We start from the raw sequence: 16,290 nt of genomic DNA, 5'->3' as shown, positions 1-16,290 counted from the left end.
TTCCTTTCCCATTTGCCCTCGCAGATAGCAAAGTCTTAACTCGAGAAAGGCTACAGGCAGCACACGTGATCACTGCCATCTCTCACACTAACTAGGCCTTTTATTCTTCCAGATGCTCCTGTCCAGAAATGTCTTTGGGGCTTTTTGAATACTGACATTAATCAGAACTACAAGAAAACATAATGCCTCTTATTCTAGTGGATGATGTCATCTGACTTTGGACCTATTTCCCTATGACACAACACCATCTTCCTCCCTGTTCCCTTTGCATGTTCAGGAAGTTCCTTGTGCCTGATGGTACTTGTGACAGCAATTTAAACAGTGGGCCTCTTCCTCACAATAAGAAATTCATCTAGATCCTTCCGTACGGAGGCCTGCCAACTCAGTCAGAGGTCTCCACTAGATGCGCATGAAATTGCTTTAGTACATAGCAAAAGATGACGCTGGTCCCACCAAAGCTAAGTGCCTGCTATAAAAACAGGTTCAGCGAGGCAATATGCCAATAATTGCAAAAGCCACAAACTTAATCTTCAGTTCCTACAGGTTAAATCAAGAAAATGACCTGAGGCCTCTGAGGCTGTTGTAGTCAGGAACATGTGACAGGTTGACAATGTATTTGCTGTCCTTTGGCTCCTCAGGAGAACATATGGCACGTGCCTGGAAAAGATACCACATCTCAGTTGACTGGAGTTTTTTTTCTATACGACCTCATGAGCCCTCTTCAGTTGCACGTGCAACGCCAATGATGTTTGCTATGGACAGGGAAAACAAAGAGAAACAGAGCCAGGACCTGAGAGTGCAGCAGCAGTGAGGACAACTAGCAGGTGTTAGCTTTCAGGAAATGACTTCAGGCGGAGCCACAGGTATCAGGAGTTCATGTTGTGTTCAGATGTCTTGAATAATGGTCCATCCAGCTAATACATACAGTTCAGGACCACAGCCTGGACTTCACTTTGGCAGCCAAATCCCCAAGTTCAAGGCTACTAGAATAGCTTCAGACCTAAACGCTCTAGCATTTCCACTTTAACCAGATCGTTACAGAGCTCAGCACGATGCTGACACAGCTTCCAGTCGGCTGTACTCCAGTATTGAGGTGATACTTCATAGTTAGCTCAAGTTCTTCAGTTTAATTAAAGCCATTGAAGATTGAGCAGGTGTCATGGAATCTGTCAACACTAGATCTCAGAGTTCCAGCTTTCAGGGTCATGAGAATATCAACTATGTTTTTTTAAAAAAAATTATTAAATATTTTTTTATTTTTTACACATATATTTATATTATTAAACATATGTAAAATAAACTACCTATACAAGGACAAACATGGCACAATCAGGAATTATATAAATGTTACATTCTTAGTGTTTCTGCTATTTGTATTTGGCAGCCTTGAAGAAAACATCTTTCTTATCTTGGTGTGTCTAAAATTCTGAATGTAAATCAATCTCCATCACATTTTGTCATTATCAAGTTAAAACATCTATCTAGACCTAAAAACATATTTTATTTATTTATTTATTTTGCTTTTTTGAGACAGAGTTTCTCTGTGTAGCCTTGGCTGTTCTGGACTTGCTTTGTAGACTAGGCTGGCCTCGAACTCACAGTGATCCACCTGCCTCTGCCTCCCGAGTGCTGGGATTAAAAGAGTGCACCATCACACCGAGCTCTAAAAACATCTTAACTCCTAAACAACTAAGCTTCATTTTAAAACTAAACTACTTGGTCTTCAACCCCATCAGAGACTTGAGAAGGAATAAACTTGATTACCTGAGTATGCGGGAGTGTAGGTTAGTAGTTTTCCAAATGAGAAGATGACACAGTTTGCTACCTGAATAGTCACCCAAAACTCTTTATAATGTTGGAGCATCTTTTTCAGCTTTCTGGCCCAATATATCTGACAGACATATTTGTGAAGCAGGAAATATTGAGGACTTGCTTACCCTGTCTTGGCAGAGTTTGGCCATCAACTCTGCCTTCATTCAAGCTTGCCTTTTTTTTTTTTTGACAGAATTCTGTCTGTGGTAGAAAGGAGGACATTTTCCCCAGTGGCTTGTTTGTCACATTTGAAGCCATTTCTATAAGGAGGTTCTTTGATGCTTGTCATCCTCTTTGAGGTAGGCTGGGTGTTTCCAGGAGTTAACCTGTCTGATTGTCAGTGACTCTTTAAAATAATAACATTTTAAAATGCCATATTCTGTATGTCTCTGAGGTTTTTGAAGACCTTATCTAACTATTTTACCTTATCTTTCTATAGAATAATATCCATCTGTTGCACTTAAGATGTATATTCTTGTGATAAAAATAGACTAGTATTTGATACGACCGTGATTTGATAACTAACAATTAACTTGTATAACTTATTTATCCTAAACAGCCTGCAATAACACTTTCAAAGTATTGGAAGTAAATCTTGTATTATAATTGAGTTATATGGGCACAATGCCTCATATTAGAGTAGAAATATATCTAATGTGTGTGAAGAATAATCTTACATTTGAATTCCATACCACTGTATCTAAAATTAAACTTATTTTGCATCTATATATAAAATTCTATACCAGTGAATTAAAAATAACTTTGTGAATGACAATTGAGGCATTAAATTGGGTGGATTCACTAATCTATTTTTTTGTTCTATCTTCCCTATATATTTCTATATTTCTCCTTCTTTCTTTTCAACCCCTATCTCCAAACCTAAGAATGGAAGATAAAGGAAAAGAGAGACATCTCTGAGTCTAACCTTGTTTTCTCTCTAAATAAGACCAATAATAACTTGTAACCAACTCCCATTGATAATAGCTCTCTGTAGCCCAAGAAAGCAACCAAAAACCTACCCAACCTCCCTTAAAGAAAGTGGGGCATTGTTCTCTTAAAGTTTCTTCTGGCTGATTTGGGACAAATAATACAAATAGGGGCCCAAATAAAATTGGAGAAATGGTTAAACAAGCTAGGAATAGCATTTGTGGTCCAGTTTCTAAATGTTGAGAACTTCCAGGCTTAATTAGAGTCCTGTGTGGGACAGTCTGAAATGCTGGACCAGTTGGGATTGGAAGCTTTCTTTGAAAGTGTCTGGGAGCTGTCTTGTTGTGATGAGGAACAGCAACTGAAGCACTTGGTGCTGGGACATGAAGGATGCAGGATGTCAGTGTCCAGCATGCTGAGAGGAATGAGTCCTGTCAGGTCTGATCCAAAGTCAGTGTCTGGTTCTTTTGTTCTGAAAGCATATAATTTCCCATAAGCATTATACAGTCCTAAAATTATAAGCTCCGTTCCTTCTGCCATCTTTCTATAGTGAGTTGTTGTGGCCATCCTTGCAAATTCATACTTTGATGGACCAGGAGGCCAGAGTAGACCAGCTTCAAAGAAAAGCCAGAGTTCCTAAAAGGAGTTCTGGAAAACATGGCAGCAACGAAAGAGCCATAGGCTAGCTCATGGCTTCTTGTTCAGTCTGCTTCTATACCATCGATGCCAATCCTTGGACATGTCTGCCTTGCTTGGAGTTATGTCCAGAGTGACAACTACTGAGACTGGACTTTTCCAGATCTGATTGTCACAGTTTTTTGTTTTTTGAGTTTTATTTTGAGACTGGGCTTTGCCACATACTCCTGTTAGCCTTGGTACTTGTATGTAGCTTAGACTGGCCTCAGATTTGTGGCAGTCCTTCTGCTTCAGTCTCTTGTCTTGGGTTAAAGATGTATGCCATGATGTCTGCTTGAGTGTCACACTCTAATCCTAATAACAGAGTTGAGTAATTAGATCTGTTTTATTTTCTCTTATAGGGAAGGCCACCTCCATGCAAGCGTATGATGTGCTTTCAGCATTCCCTCTGTACCACACTACTCCCCTCTCACTAATCCCTTGTTCTTCCACATACTTTCTCTTCTGCTCTCATGTTAACTGTATACATATGGTTTTAGGCATCTATTAAGTCTCTGCCCACAAGGGAAGAAAAGATGTGCTATTTGTCTTGCCGAGGCTAATATCTCATCCAATGTGATCGTCTCCAGTAACATCCACTCCCCCCTCCCCCCAGATCATCTCACCCTTCTTGATGGCCGGAAAATTCCAGCCACATTTTATTTATTTATTTCTCCTGTTTGGGGAAATATAGGTTGTTTCTATGACCTAGCTGCCGTGAATAGTGCTGCAAGGAACACTGGTGTGTGGATACCTCTGTGGAACCTTAACTCAGAGTCCCAAAGGAGTGCCATAGCCAGGACACTTGATAGGTCTATTTTTTGGTTTCGAGGATATCTGCATTGATTTTCATAGTGGCTGTGCTAGTTTGCGTTCCCCTCAGCATTCCAGAAGGATTCCTTTCGGCCCATATGCTAGCCGTCGTTTGTTTCTGTTTGTTTTCCTTACGACCGACACTCTGAATAGGATGTGATGTCATCACGATGCAGCTTCTTTGTGTGGATGGAGTTTAGAGTTTCCTTGCTGGGTTCTGCCAAGTCAGTCAGATCTCAACTAGAGGCCCTTGAGATAATACTGAGATGTGTGGACCCCTGACGGTTGCTGCTGCTGCGGCTGCTGCTGAGCCCTGTCTGTCTCCTTACCAGGTAGGCAACCTGTCTCTCCTGGCCCACTTTCCCTAAACCTTGCATGTGTAGCTAGAGAGCATATGAGACTTTATGGCTCAGAAGGCCTTCACGGTTTACGTGGCTCACCACGCTTGCCTATGGGGAGGCAGAGCTGTTGGAAGAGCTTGTGACAACTTTGCGTTGTGAGTGGTGCAGGGTGGTGAGCTCTGGTCACAGAGACGTGCAGGTGCACACTCACCATTGGGATGAGAACGTGACCCTCAGGCTGGGAAAAGCCCAGTTTCTCTGGCGAGAGGCCTTAGCTGTCAGTTTGAGCGCTGTTGCTCATGACGTAGAAACAGGAGTTTTTCAGGACCTTGTGAGCTAGCCTGTGGTTCTGGATTCTTTTTAAGGAAGCCACTGATCCTTTAAAGCTCATCTGCTCACCTTCTAGTCCACCTCAGCATGAGTTGAAAGCACTGCCACAGCAACGCATCACAGTGTGATGACACACTGCACACAGCCTGTCCCCATGACCCTGGAAGCTGGCAGTGTGACATCCAGGGTCAGCAGGTCTGGTTTCTCTGAGGATCTGGTTTTGGACTGTAGTGAGCATCACCCCTGTCTTTGCAGATGTTGAGTCCTGACCTCTTGTTGGATAAGAGGTCACATGAGTGACCTGTTTATAGCAAGATTGTGATTTTAAATAGTTACATTTTGGGGGTACAGGGATTCTGTCTCCTATATGTCTTTTCTAAGTCTGTCTTCTGATTTTGGAGACTGTTTGTTTGTTTTTGTTTTTTGTTTTTTGTCTTGCTACCAACAAGTAGAACACAGTCTTTGTCTTCTGTTAGTTCACCCATGTGTTCCAACATCAGCCTGTGGGATGTTGCGTATGGACCCGTTCACAGATCAGGGAGGGTCAGAAGGTTTGAAAGTTCAAGACTGGGGAAACCACCGTTGGACCAGAGCCTGTAATTGAGGAAGAGCCGGAGAGCTTGCTCATTTCCTGACACACGGGTGGTGGCACTAAGTAGACGAAGGCTCATAAAGCACTCCAATGGATATTTCTGTTTAAAATAAATGTGCTGGCATGTGTGGGCTGCTTTGGCGCCATTTGTTCATCTCAGGGGAGTTAGTGGAAACAAGAACTTGAGTTGGCTTTGGGACATCCCCTCACTTCTGTTTGGGCCCTGGTGGCTGTATACGCAGTGGGCTGAGTTCTGTAAAGTGCTAGCTGGAGCACAAAGAGTTAACTGTTGAGACTGAAAGCCCAGAAAACACCAGTAGAAATTATTATTCTTATGAAAACCCCTCTCTCTCATTTTTCATTTCTCTTTCCCTTAGCTTCCTCTTCCTTCTCTCCTTCCCTTCTTTTCCTCTTAGATAGGGTATTATTATGTAGCCCTAGCTTATCTGAAACTTACGAGGACCTGATTAAAAGCATGAATCATGATGTCATACTCATCCCCGTCCCGCCCCCCTCTATAGTTTTCCTAAAGTGTCCCGATCGATCGTTCTGCTGGCCAGTGTACAGAAAGCCTGAGCTTCAGATGGGCGATCTGATGTTTACCGACCTGGCCACATGCCGACAAACAGTTTAGATGAGAAAAATGCTGGTGCTGCGGATTGGATTCCTCCTTGACAGTTGGGTTAGAAGTAGAAAGAGGAGTCTGTTGACCAGGTGGGGGCGGTAGAGAGGGTCCTTGGCGTGGCCCCAGCTGACACAAGACTGGCTGGCTACAGTTGTGAGGAATGGAGATCAAGCTGCCCCACAGTCCACACAGGCGATGGCAGAGAGCATCTGTGTGTGATTGTGTACCATCATGCCAGCCAGCCAGGGCTTTTGGGGTGCAGGTTATTTGAGTAGTCTTATTTATTTATTGTATATGAATGCTCTATCTGCAGAAGAGGGCATCAGATCACATTACAGATGGTTGTGAGCCACCATGTGGTTGCTGGGAATTGAACTCAGGACTTTTGGAAGAGCAGGTGGCCCTCTTAACCACTGAGCCATCTCTCCAGCCCCTATTTGTGTAGTCTTAACCTGGGAGTTTGTTGAGAAGGGCAAGAGGTGCTGGATCGCCCTAAGCGAACGCCTAGCTGTCGTGCTCATAGATATATTGGACAGGCAGGCCACCATCCCAGACATCTGAAAGCCTGGAGAATACGACCCTCTCTCTGATCGCCGTGGTTCTTGCGGGAGCTACGTGTTAAGCCAGGGAACTGACTGACACCTTACCAGCATCACGTCCTCATCACTCTTGTACACTTGCGTTGTGCCTCCGTCTCTCTGTTTCTTTCTTGGACATGTTGGGCAACACTCTTCTTGACCACCAAGGACAAAGTTCAGCTCTCTTCACTGAGGTTCCATGTCTTTGTAGAAGGTTCCAGCCAAGGCTCAGTTCATCTCTGGGTCTGTCAAAACGCCCCTCCCCATGCCTCTACACAACAGGCCCCCCTGTCAAAATGCCCCGTCCCATAGTTCCACAGGCCAGCTTCCCATCACAATTTTTTCGCCCACAGCTCCACATCCCAGCCTCCCCGTCAAAATGTCTCCTGCCATAGCTCCACACCCCAGCCTCAGGAAGTCTGGACAGCCATGCTGCCCATTTCCTGTAGCATTTTGTTGTTTTTTTATTTTTGTTTTTTTCGAGACAGGGTTTCTCTGTGTAGCCCTGGCTGTCCTGGACTCGCTTTGTAGACCAGGCTGGCCTCGAACTCACAGCGATCTGCCTGCCTCTGCCTCCCGAGTGCTGGGATTAAAGGCGTGCACCACCACACCTGGCTAAGACCCAGCATTCTTTTTTTTTTTTTTAACACATTTTTATTGAAAATTAAAAATAATTCCTATTACATCTCATTTTCTATGCCATCCCATGCATCCTCCCATTCCTCCCTCCCTCCCACTTTCACCCCAATCCCCCTTCCCTATGACTGTGGCTGTGGGGGACCTCCTCCCCATGAATATGGTGCTAGGGTACCAAGTCTTTTCTTGGTAGTCCTCTATCCTTCTTTCGAGTGCCATTGGGCCTCCCCCACAAAGGGACATGGCCAAATATGGGGCACCAGAGATCCTGTGAAAGTCAGTCCCCAGTCTCCACTTAGCTGTGGAGAATGTTCTGTCCCTTGGCTAGATCTGGGTAGGGGTTTGATGATGACTGCCCGTTTTGTCCATGGTTGGTGCCTTAGATCAAGCAGAATCCCTGGGCTCAGATCTAGCCATCATAATGTTCTTCTTGTAGGTTTCTAGGACCCTCTGGGTCCCCCTACTTGCCTATCCTCTATATTTTCCTCATCTAGAGTCTCAATAGGATGTCCTCACCTCCATCCCCATTTCCTGGTAGGTGCAGACTTTCATGGGACTGTCCCTTGGGCTAGTGTCCGGTAATAAGTGAGTATATACCATTTGACTCTTTCTGCTTCTGGGTTAGCTCACTCATTATGATCATTTCTAGTTCAATCCATTTATCCACAAATTTTGGAAATACCTTGTTTTTAATAGCTGAGTAATATTCCATCGTGTATATGTACCACAGTTTCTTTATCCATTCTTCTACTGAGGGGCACTTAGGCTGTTTCCATGTTCTGGCGATTATGAATAAGGCTGCTATGAACATGGTTGAGCAAATTTTCTTGTTGTGTGCTGGAGCATCTTCTGGGTATACTCCTAGGAGTGGAATAGCTGAGACACAGCATTCTTTAACACTCAACATAATGGGTTCCTAGGTGGGCTCTGCCTGGTCTTCATGCTTGCCACACAGTCCTGGATGGCGAGAAAATGTAATTAAGACTTGGCCAATCACAGAAGGGCATATGGATTGTGAATCTTTCTGGCTTATCTCTCTGTTGCAAATAAGGAGGCTGGTATAGTGTTAGCAAGAGTTGTTGGGCATAAAACCAGGAAGAATGGCAAAGAATATGTTATAGAGGGATGCATCCAGTTCCTTTCCGGCAGATGCACATGGGGCCTGGGGTCTGGTTCTGGGTAGAAAGAACAGCGTCTATGAGAGCGAATGCTGGGAGTTTGCACTGAGGAAAAGTGGGGGGATGGTGGTCACATGCTGTGGGCCATGATCCTCCACTTAGTACCTTTCCAATGCCTAAAGTCTCTTCTGTAGCTCAGTGGAGGTCCAGGACCATCTAACCTCCCTTCCTCCCTCCCCCCTGCCAGAGGGCAGGAAGTGTTGCTCTCACAGCATCTCCTTCTCTCTTTAGAAGATCAGTGCCCTTGGCTTCATGTCAATATGCTATTTACAGTGCCTTAATTGCCAGGCAATGGTCCTCTGGGCTATATAAGCCAGGAGCAGTGAGGGCAGAGAAAGCTTTCCTTTCTCTCCTCCTCTGGTGACATTCCTGGCCTTCCTCTCCGTCTCAAGGCAGTCCTTTCAGAAGAACAGGAGCACTTCTTGGTGAGCATTTCCACAGTGGGCTATGATACCTGGTGATGGAGGCCAGCTGTTAGGGGGAAGAGGGCTTTGGAAGTGGTGAGCCCATGTCCTTGGCTAAGGGTCTGATTGCTCTTGAGCACCATGGCTCAGAACTTTCTAGCATACAGAGAGCTGCCACCTGTTCCCTCCAGAGGAGTCATTTCTTGACTCAGCCATTTCAGCTATGGGAGGAGATCTAGCACCTTCCAGACCCAGGAAATTTCTTCCCTGGGAAGGAAGCCCCTTCCCCTAATGCCTCGATGACTGATACGGCATCTTTTATTGTGGTTTTGTCCCTCAAAAAAAGTGTGTGTGCCAGATGTTGCACGAAGCCAGGGCTTTTAAATTCTGGTTTACAGAGTAATTGAGTAAATGGGCAAACTGAATGAATGAGCGAATGGGCAGACAACACTGCTCAGCATATGGGTTGCTGGATTCCAGGTCTGAGTCCAGTAGCTCTGACCCTTGCATCCTCATTTGGGCCTTGTGCAGTGTTCTTGGGAGTCGGCATCATGTTCTGGTCCTCAGTCCTGAAGAGCCTCCTTGCTATCTGTATTGTCACGGAGTTTGCTGTAAGCTTTGTGGGTAAGAGTCAAAAGGAGGGGCCAGGGAGATGACTCAGAGCTCGGGAGCATCTCCTGATTCTGAAGAGGACCTGGATTCAGTTCCCGGCATCGACATGACTCACAACTGTCTGTAACTCTAGTTCTGGGAGATTCGACACACTCCTCTGGTCTTGTGCACGTGTGATGATGCACTTACATGCACGCAAGTAAATCATGAATACATATAAAATAAACATCAATCAATAGATCTTAAGAGAAGAACGAGTAAGCAAGAGATCCCTTCTCCCAAAGATGGGAAGAGCAAGTGGAGAGCTTCATGGCTCCTTGCTTCCAAGGACTCTTGGTCTATTGGAAACAGTGGCTGCGGTGCCCTTGGATTGTTATCTGATCATGTTTATTTCTTCCTTCAGAGAGTTTCACTTGTGCAAACTCTGAATCTATCAACGGAGTCTATACCCCCAATGATGCATGTGTGACCTCTCAAGCCTGCTTCAGCCAAACACAGGAACTTAAGATGCCAGGTAAGCCTCCCCTAACTCTTTCAACTTCTCCTCCCTTCCTTTTATGTAGGGGTTGGGAGTGTGGGCTTCTTCAGGTGGTGGGTGGGAATGAAGCTGAGGCCAAAGCAAAGCTCTCAGAGACACTGGTTCCTCCATCAACCATATTCACTGGGTTTGCAGTGGTCACTCCCCCAACCCCACTTTTCTTTGCAGTGTTGGGGAGCAAACCCTAAGTGTCCTGCATGCTAAGCTCTACCCTGCAACACTCTGTATCAAATGATCCCTCTTTAGGTTTGTTCTCTGAAACAGACTTTTTGGAGAAGTGAAAATGTCAAATAAGAGGTAGTGATAGAACAGACTTTTTTTTTAAACCCTGGGGGCTTCATTCCTTCCGCGCTCAGGAGGAACATTTTTTTTTTTCTGGGGGACTTTGGTTCTCTGCAGAGTTAGCTGCAAGCCAAGAGTTCCAGCAGAAAGGCTGTTCTACAGATAAGTGTACTGACCTGGCATTCTCGGCAACACTGGGGGACCAACGGACATTTAGATATGACCAGCGATGCTGTACAACTGATAAGTGCAACCAAGGGGACACACAACGTGAGTGAAGCTTGTCTCTGCGCCCTGGACACCTGCCCCATAGCTGACTTTCTGTGCACCCCTCCCTGCACTAGGATGCAGCACTGCTGTTTGCGCGTCTTTCCTTTTGCCTGAGGCTGCTGTCCTTTGGTAGTGCAGGGGTAGAAACAAGCTTTTTGCCTGGGTGGGAGGATGGGTGACAGTTGAAAGGCATGGATTGGTGTTATTTCTTTTCTTTGAGTCTATTGATATAAATGTGTTCCCCCTTCGCCCCGCCCCCACTCTTCAGCTGAGGTGAAAGATTGTTCTCACCTATTTAATTCGTCACCTTTGTTTGTCATGGACATGGAATCTTGATGTGTTTCCCAGGCTTGTCTGGGATTCCTAGACTCAAGTAATCCTCCTGCCTCAGCCTCCCAGGTAGGAGTAGCTAGGAACACACACACACACACACACACACACACACACACACACACACTTGATGCACCTGACTAATTCCTCACCCTTTGATTAGCCATCCTTAGATGGCAGATTATCTGCTTTCCCCGTATCTAGAGATTTTTCTCCTGGCACGGTAGAGAGGCGAGTGACTGAAGAGATGTGAAGATAGTTGGGTGCACAACTATTACCAAAGGATCTCAGAACCCTGCCTCCTACTGTCGTTTCATTTCGTCTTGTTCAATCGTGACAGAACAGTGGTATTGGATCGGGTGAGGTTGTTTCCTGCCTGGTCCTCAAGATAAATACTTCTGTTCTCTCCATTCAGCATCTCAGGGGCCTGCAACAGCCAACGGTATTCAATGTCTTGCCTGCTACATGGAGCCAGGCACGCTGTGTATTCCGACTCCCCTAAAGTGCACAGGGAAGGAGACAAAGTGCGCTGCAGTTATTGGCACAGGTATGGCAATTTCCATGTTGCAACGGTCATATTGCTAAGGGTACCCATTTGTCACCATCCAGCTAATTATGCCACAGCCTAACAGGTGAAACCAGGAAATACTTATCACCACTCAGTATCTGAGTCTACACGCCGAGGACAGCGTTGCCATGCGGCTGGCTCAGGGTGTCTCATCAGACTGAGTTCCGCTGTCGGCATAAAGCTGTGGTCCTTCAGATGCCCAGGGTGTCTCACGGTCCTTCAGATGGAGGATCCACCTCCTGGCTCATGGCTTTCGGGGCCTCTCACTTTCTCTTCCTGTGGTCCTTTCATAGGCTGCTGGTGTCTTTCTAGAATAGCCTCTTGCTTCACCCTGGGAGCAAGTGATGCGAGACAGATATATAGACTGATTGTTGGAGCTGAGGTTTTCAAGCCCTCATCTCAGAAGTGATGTATCATTTGAGCTTGTGCCTTGTTGGCCACATAGATCAACCTTCATGTGGCATAGGTGGATTGAATGGATTCAGCACTTGGGCATCTCTGTCAGGAGATGGGCATGGTGAGAGCAGATCATTTTAGAAGCCGTTTCCCCCATAGAGCAAGAGCAACAAGGGGCCAAGTGTTTGGTTGTCCCCTCTAAGCCTCAGGTGAAGCCATTTGACCTAAGAAAAGAGTTGACAAGAGAAGATGTGAGGTAGGGACTGGGAGTCAAGGGGAGGAGAGGAGAAAACTGAATTTGCTTCACATAGAAGAGTCAGGCTTGGGCACTCACTTGCTGTGATATTCTGGGATGGCACCTTGACTCAGAAGCGTACTCAGAGTGGAAACATCTGAGTTCCCGATGCCATCATCACTGCTGTTGTGATGACTCAGACCCCATCAATAAGTGTTCAAGTGTTGCTTAAAGCCACTGACTTTGGTAATTAACATGTTTATAATTTCCCCCAACGCAGAAGAGAAGTATGTATTTGTTGTAAGGGGCCCAGATACATTTCAGGAATTAACTGTGAAAATGGATGTAGGGTTTTTCCTCTGGACTGTATGTTGTTGGGATGAGATAGCAACCTCTGTTCAGAATACAAAAAGTTGTGTGGCATTAGTGATGTGTTAGGAGCTGACTGAGTGCTGGACCGAGAGCTCGATGGGACTGGAGGCAAGCTACGCTTTTCTTTGGAAAGAATTTTGACAGAGGTTCTGGGGTGAGCAAGGGAAGGGCCCTGTGTCTAGATGAGTTGAGGTGAGTGAGGAAGATGGGCTGCCACAGAATACAGAGGAGGCAGGCTTTGACCTCAGTTTACCTTGGGAACCATAGCTGTCCAGTGTGTTCTATAGTTATTCTTATAGAGAACTCAGAGCCCTCTGAGGAATGTCAGTTTGTGGGGGAGCCCACGATATTTTCCTCAACAGAGCCTGGGTAGAGAAGACAGGTACTTTGGAAGGGCTTTTGTACGTGTACTTTATTTTTTTAAAAGCTGCTACATTGGGTTCTTATATTTCCCTCCCTTCCAGCACTTACTTCACTCGAATCCCTTCCAACGCCCCAATACCAGGTAGGAGAGAAAAAAGGTTAGAAGAGAAAGGAGGCATAGACCTCTTCAGATTATTTCCTGCTGATTAGGAGTGTTGGGTTCCTAGGAGGCAAGTCCAATCTTTGTAGTCAGAATATCCAGCAAGCCAGCAATATAGCAATGGCAAACTAGCAATTCAGCAAATGCAACAGCAGGAACCAGCAGCAGCAGGAACCAGCAGCAGCAGGAACCAGCGGCAGGGGGAGCAGCTGCCTCCACAGGCTCTCTCAGGGCTCTCCGATTTATACTCCCTGCAGAGTCCCAAATGTAAACTTTCTGCAGCTGGCAAAAATCATGCCCCTCCTAGAGCATGAGACAATCACAGTCAGCAGCTGTGGACAATCTGAAGCAGCCCCATAACCCACACCTGAGATTAAAACAAAAACATAGTCACATAACATAACTGTTTTTTTTTTAAGAAACCAAAAACTCTCACTACAGGTTTTAGCCAACATTGAGGCCTTGCCTCTGGCCTTCTTCTCTGTGTGCCTCAAGAGCATCTCTCCTAGTGAGCGGGAATTCAGAGGCCCCAGTGTTAGTATTGTGTATGAAATATGAGGGTCCTTACTGGATCCTTTTTAAACTGGGGAGACAATAGGACCAGGATACTGGTCTGGGTCTCTGCACGGATTGAATGGGACTGGACTCATGCATCTCAGGCAAGAGGCAGAAGCCGTGGATTCTGGACCATCCTAAGCACAGCTTCCTTTCCCGACGTGAGTGAGGAGGGCAGAAGAGAGAAGCGAGGACACTAACTCCTGGGTCTTTTTCTTAGTTGCTGGAAGCAGTAGTCCCGCTTCCATAGTGATGGTTGGAACCGGCTGTGCGACGCAAAGTGCCTGCAACCTGAACATGACCGTTTTGGGCAACATAAATATCCGTACCTTCTGCACGAGTGGGTTCCCCGTACTTCCATCAGCTCCAGCTAGCGCGGGCCTTCGACCTACGTCCTCCTCGGCAGTATCTCCATCTAGTGCGGGCCTTCGACCTACGTCCACCTCGGCAGTACCAGTTCTGATTATTCTCGCCCTGCTGAAAGTCTTGCTTTGATCTGCCAGACTCAGGCCATGCCATAATCCCACACACACTTGGAGGCCTTTCGATGTGGGAGCATTAAAAGCTGGTGATTGCTTGGCTTTTTTTTTTTTTTTTTTTTTGCATTTCAGCGTTAAAAACTCCAATCAATTTTCAGTTTGACTTAATTAAAAAAATTTTTTTTTGTGTGTGTGCAGGCATGTATGCATGTGTGTGTGTGTGTGTGTGTGTGTGTGTGTGTGTGTGTGTATGTTGCTGGTGGAGTCCAGAAGAGAGTATCAGACCTCCTCCAGCTGGAATCACAGGTACTGTGAGATGCCTGATGTGGGTGCTAAGAACTAAACTCTGCTTCTCTGCAAGAGCTGAGTCAACCCTCCCGCCCCCTGCGATCCACTCTAGAGCAGTCTCCCCCCCCTGCTCACCCCCCCCCCGTCACCTATCCACCTATCATGTACTTTATAGTGGGCTTCAGGCTACCCAGGGTTGCATAGCAAGACCCTGCTCAAAAAAGAATAAAGTAAAATAAAATACAAATAAAAGAGGAAGTGTGGGGCACTCCCGAAGCTCTCTTGCCAGAACCACGCTTCCTGTGATGCCAGTGACGTAAAGTGATTCCAGGGGAGAAAAAGCTTGCAGAGAATGCAGACTTCACTGCGTTCTTGTGGTGTTGGCCTACAACAGAATAATTCTGCTCAAATGGACCCCTCAGCTCTCAGGTTCAGTTTCCTGTAGGGCCTAGCTTGTCCCCTGAGGGTTCGTGAGAGAGAAGAGTGCCGTTTGTGTGTAAGAGCTGAGACTTGCTCTTTTTTTCCTGGTGTGAGCTCCATGGCTTCTGTAAGCTCTGTCTACAGTCCTCTGTGGACCACAGGGCGCACACGTCTCCAGGCCTGCCCGCAGCCCTTCGCGCTCTTCATGCACCTCCAGCTGGGTGGGCTGGATTTTATGGGGCTGACGCTGAAAACAAGTGAAGGCCAGCCCTTAGGTTGCAATATGGAGGGATACACTTGTTTAAACTGGCAATGTCCATGTGTGAACCGTGTGTGTGTGTGTGTGTGTGTGTGTGTGTGTGTGTGTGTGTGTGTATGTATGTGTATATATGTGTGTGTGTATGTGTGTGTATGTGTGTGTATATGTGTGTGTATGTGTGTGTGTGTGTGTGTGTGTGTGTGTGTGTGTGTGTGTGTTTAATTTGATCCAGTGTGATATAAAGGATCTGGGCTATATCCATTAGCTTGTTTGACTAACCCATTTGAATTTCAATGGGTGGATCAGAGATAATCTGAAAACTGCAAGTTTCTAAATGTCTCTAGACATCTGTAGGTTACTTTTGTCCCTTGCTGGAATTTCTGTTCACTTGAAATCAGGGAGAGTCTAGAGCAAACACAGTCACTGGGGTCTGGTCCAGGTCACCTCTTCTTAGCCTCATACCCCCAGGGCTGTGGGATGTGCTTGACTCCTTTCAGCACCTGGCACCCCCACAGAACTTACACACACACACACACACACACACACACACACACACACACACACACAGAGAGAGAGAGAGAGAGAGAGAGAGAGAGAGAGAGAGAGAGAGAGAGAGAGAGATGTGTAAAATCCATCTTTCTTATCTTTTTTGAAACAGCGGAGGGCACTCACTATTTACTGGAACTAGAAAGCAACACATATATATATAAAAACACATACATGTAAAAAGGAGGACTGGGGGTGAATTTTTAGGGGGTTAAGAGTGCTTATTGCTCTTGCAGAGGACCCAGGCTCAGTTCCCACCGAGCACAGAATGGTTCACAAACACCTGTTTGTGTTCCAGGGGATCATAATCCCTTCTGACACCCCTGGCCACCAGGCATGTATATGGTGCTCATACATGCATGCAAACAAAACATACATACATGTAAAATACTTAAGTCTGACTCAGAACTTTTGGAGGGCTGGAGTTACGGCTCAGCAGTTAAGAGCACTGTCTGCTCTTCCAGAGGTCCTGAGTTCAATTCCCAGCAACCACATGGTGACTCACAACCATCTATAATGTGATCTGATACCCTCCTCTGGCCTGAAGATATACATGCAGGCAGAGCTCTGTATACACAATAAATAAATAAATCTTTTAAAAAATAAATAAATGAATAAACCTTAAAAAATTAGATTGCTTTTAAAAATAGACTCAGAACCTTTAAGAATTTGCACGTTGTTTTCAACTGTTCCATGCTCAAAGTTG

The 16,290-nt window shown here is 45.8% G+C and overlaps 1 protein-coding gene across 1 annotated transcript; it reads left to right on the top strand.

Moving 5' to 3' along the window:
• Positions 1 to 4,480: 4,480 nt before the first annotated feature.
• LOC311586923 (protein RoBo-1-like) lies at positions 4,481 to 14,087 on the top strand (the record flags this gene model as incomplete). The annotated part of the gene is made up of 6 exons (XM_084763241.1): positions 4,481 to 4,559; positions 9,443 to 9,535; positions 9,927 to 10,037; positions 10,461 to 10,613; positions 11,359 to 11,490; positions 13,813 to 14,087. Exons 2-6 carry the CDS (start codon positions 9,463 to 9,465, stop codon positions 14,085 to 14,087), a joined length of 744 nt encoding a protein of 247 aa, XP_084619367.1. The 5' UTR covers positions 4,481 to 4,559; positions 9,443 to 9,462.
• Positions 14,088 to 16,290: the final 2,203 nt, after the last annotated feature.

The sequence above is a fragment of the Acomys minous genome (genome assembly GCF_964271855.1).
Source record: "Acomys minous genome assembly, chromosome: 16".
NCBI lineage: Eukaryota > Metazoa > Chordata > Mammalia > Rodentia > Muridae > Acomys > Acomys minous.
Note: the sequence above shows the minus strand (reverse complement) of the source record. Positions and strands in the feature narration are given on the sequence as shown.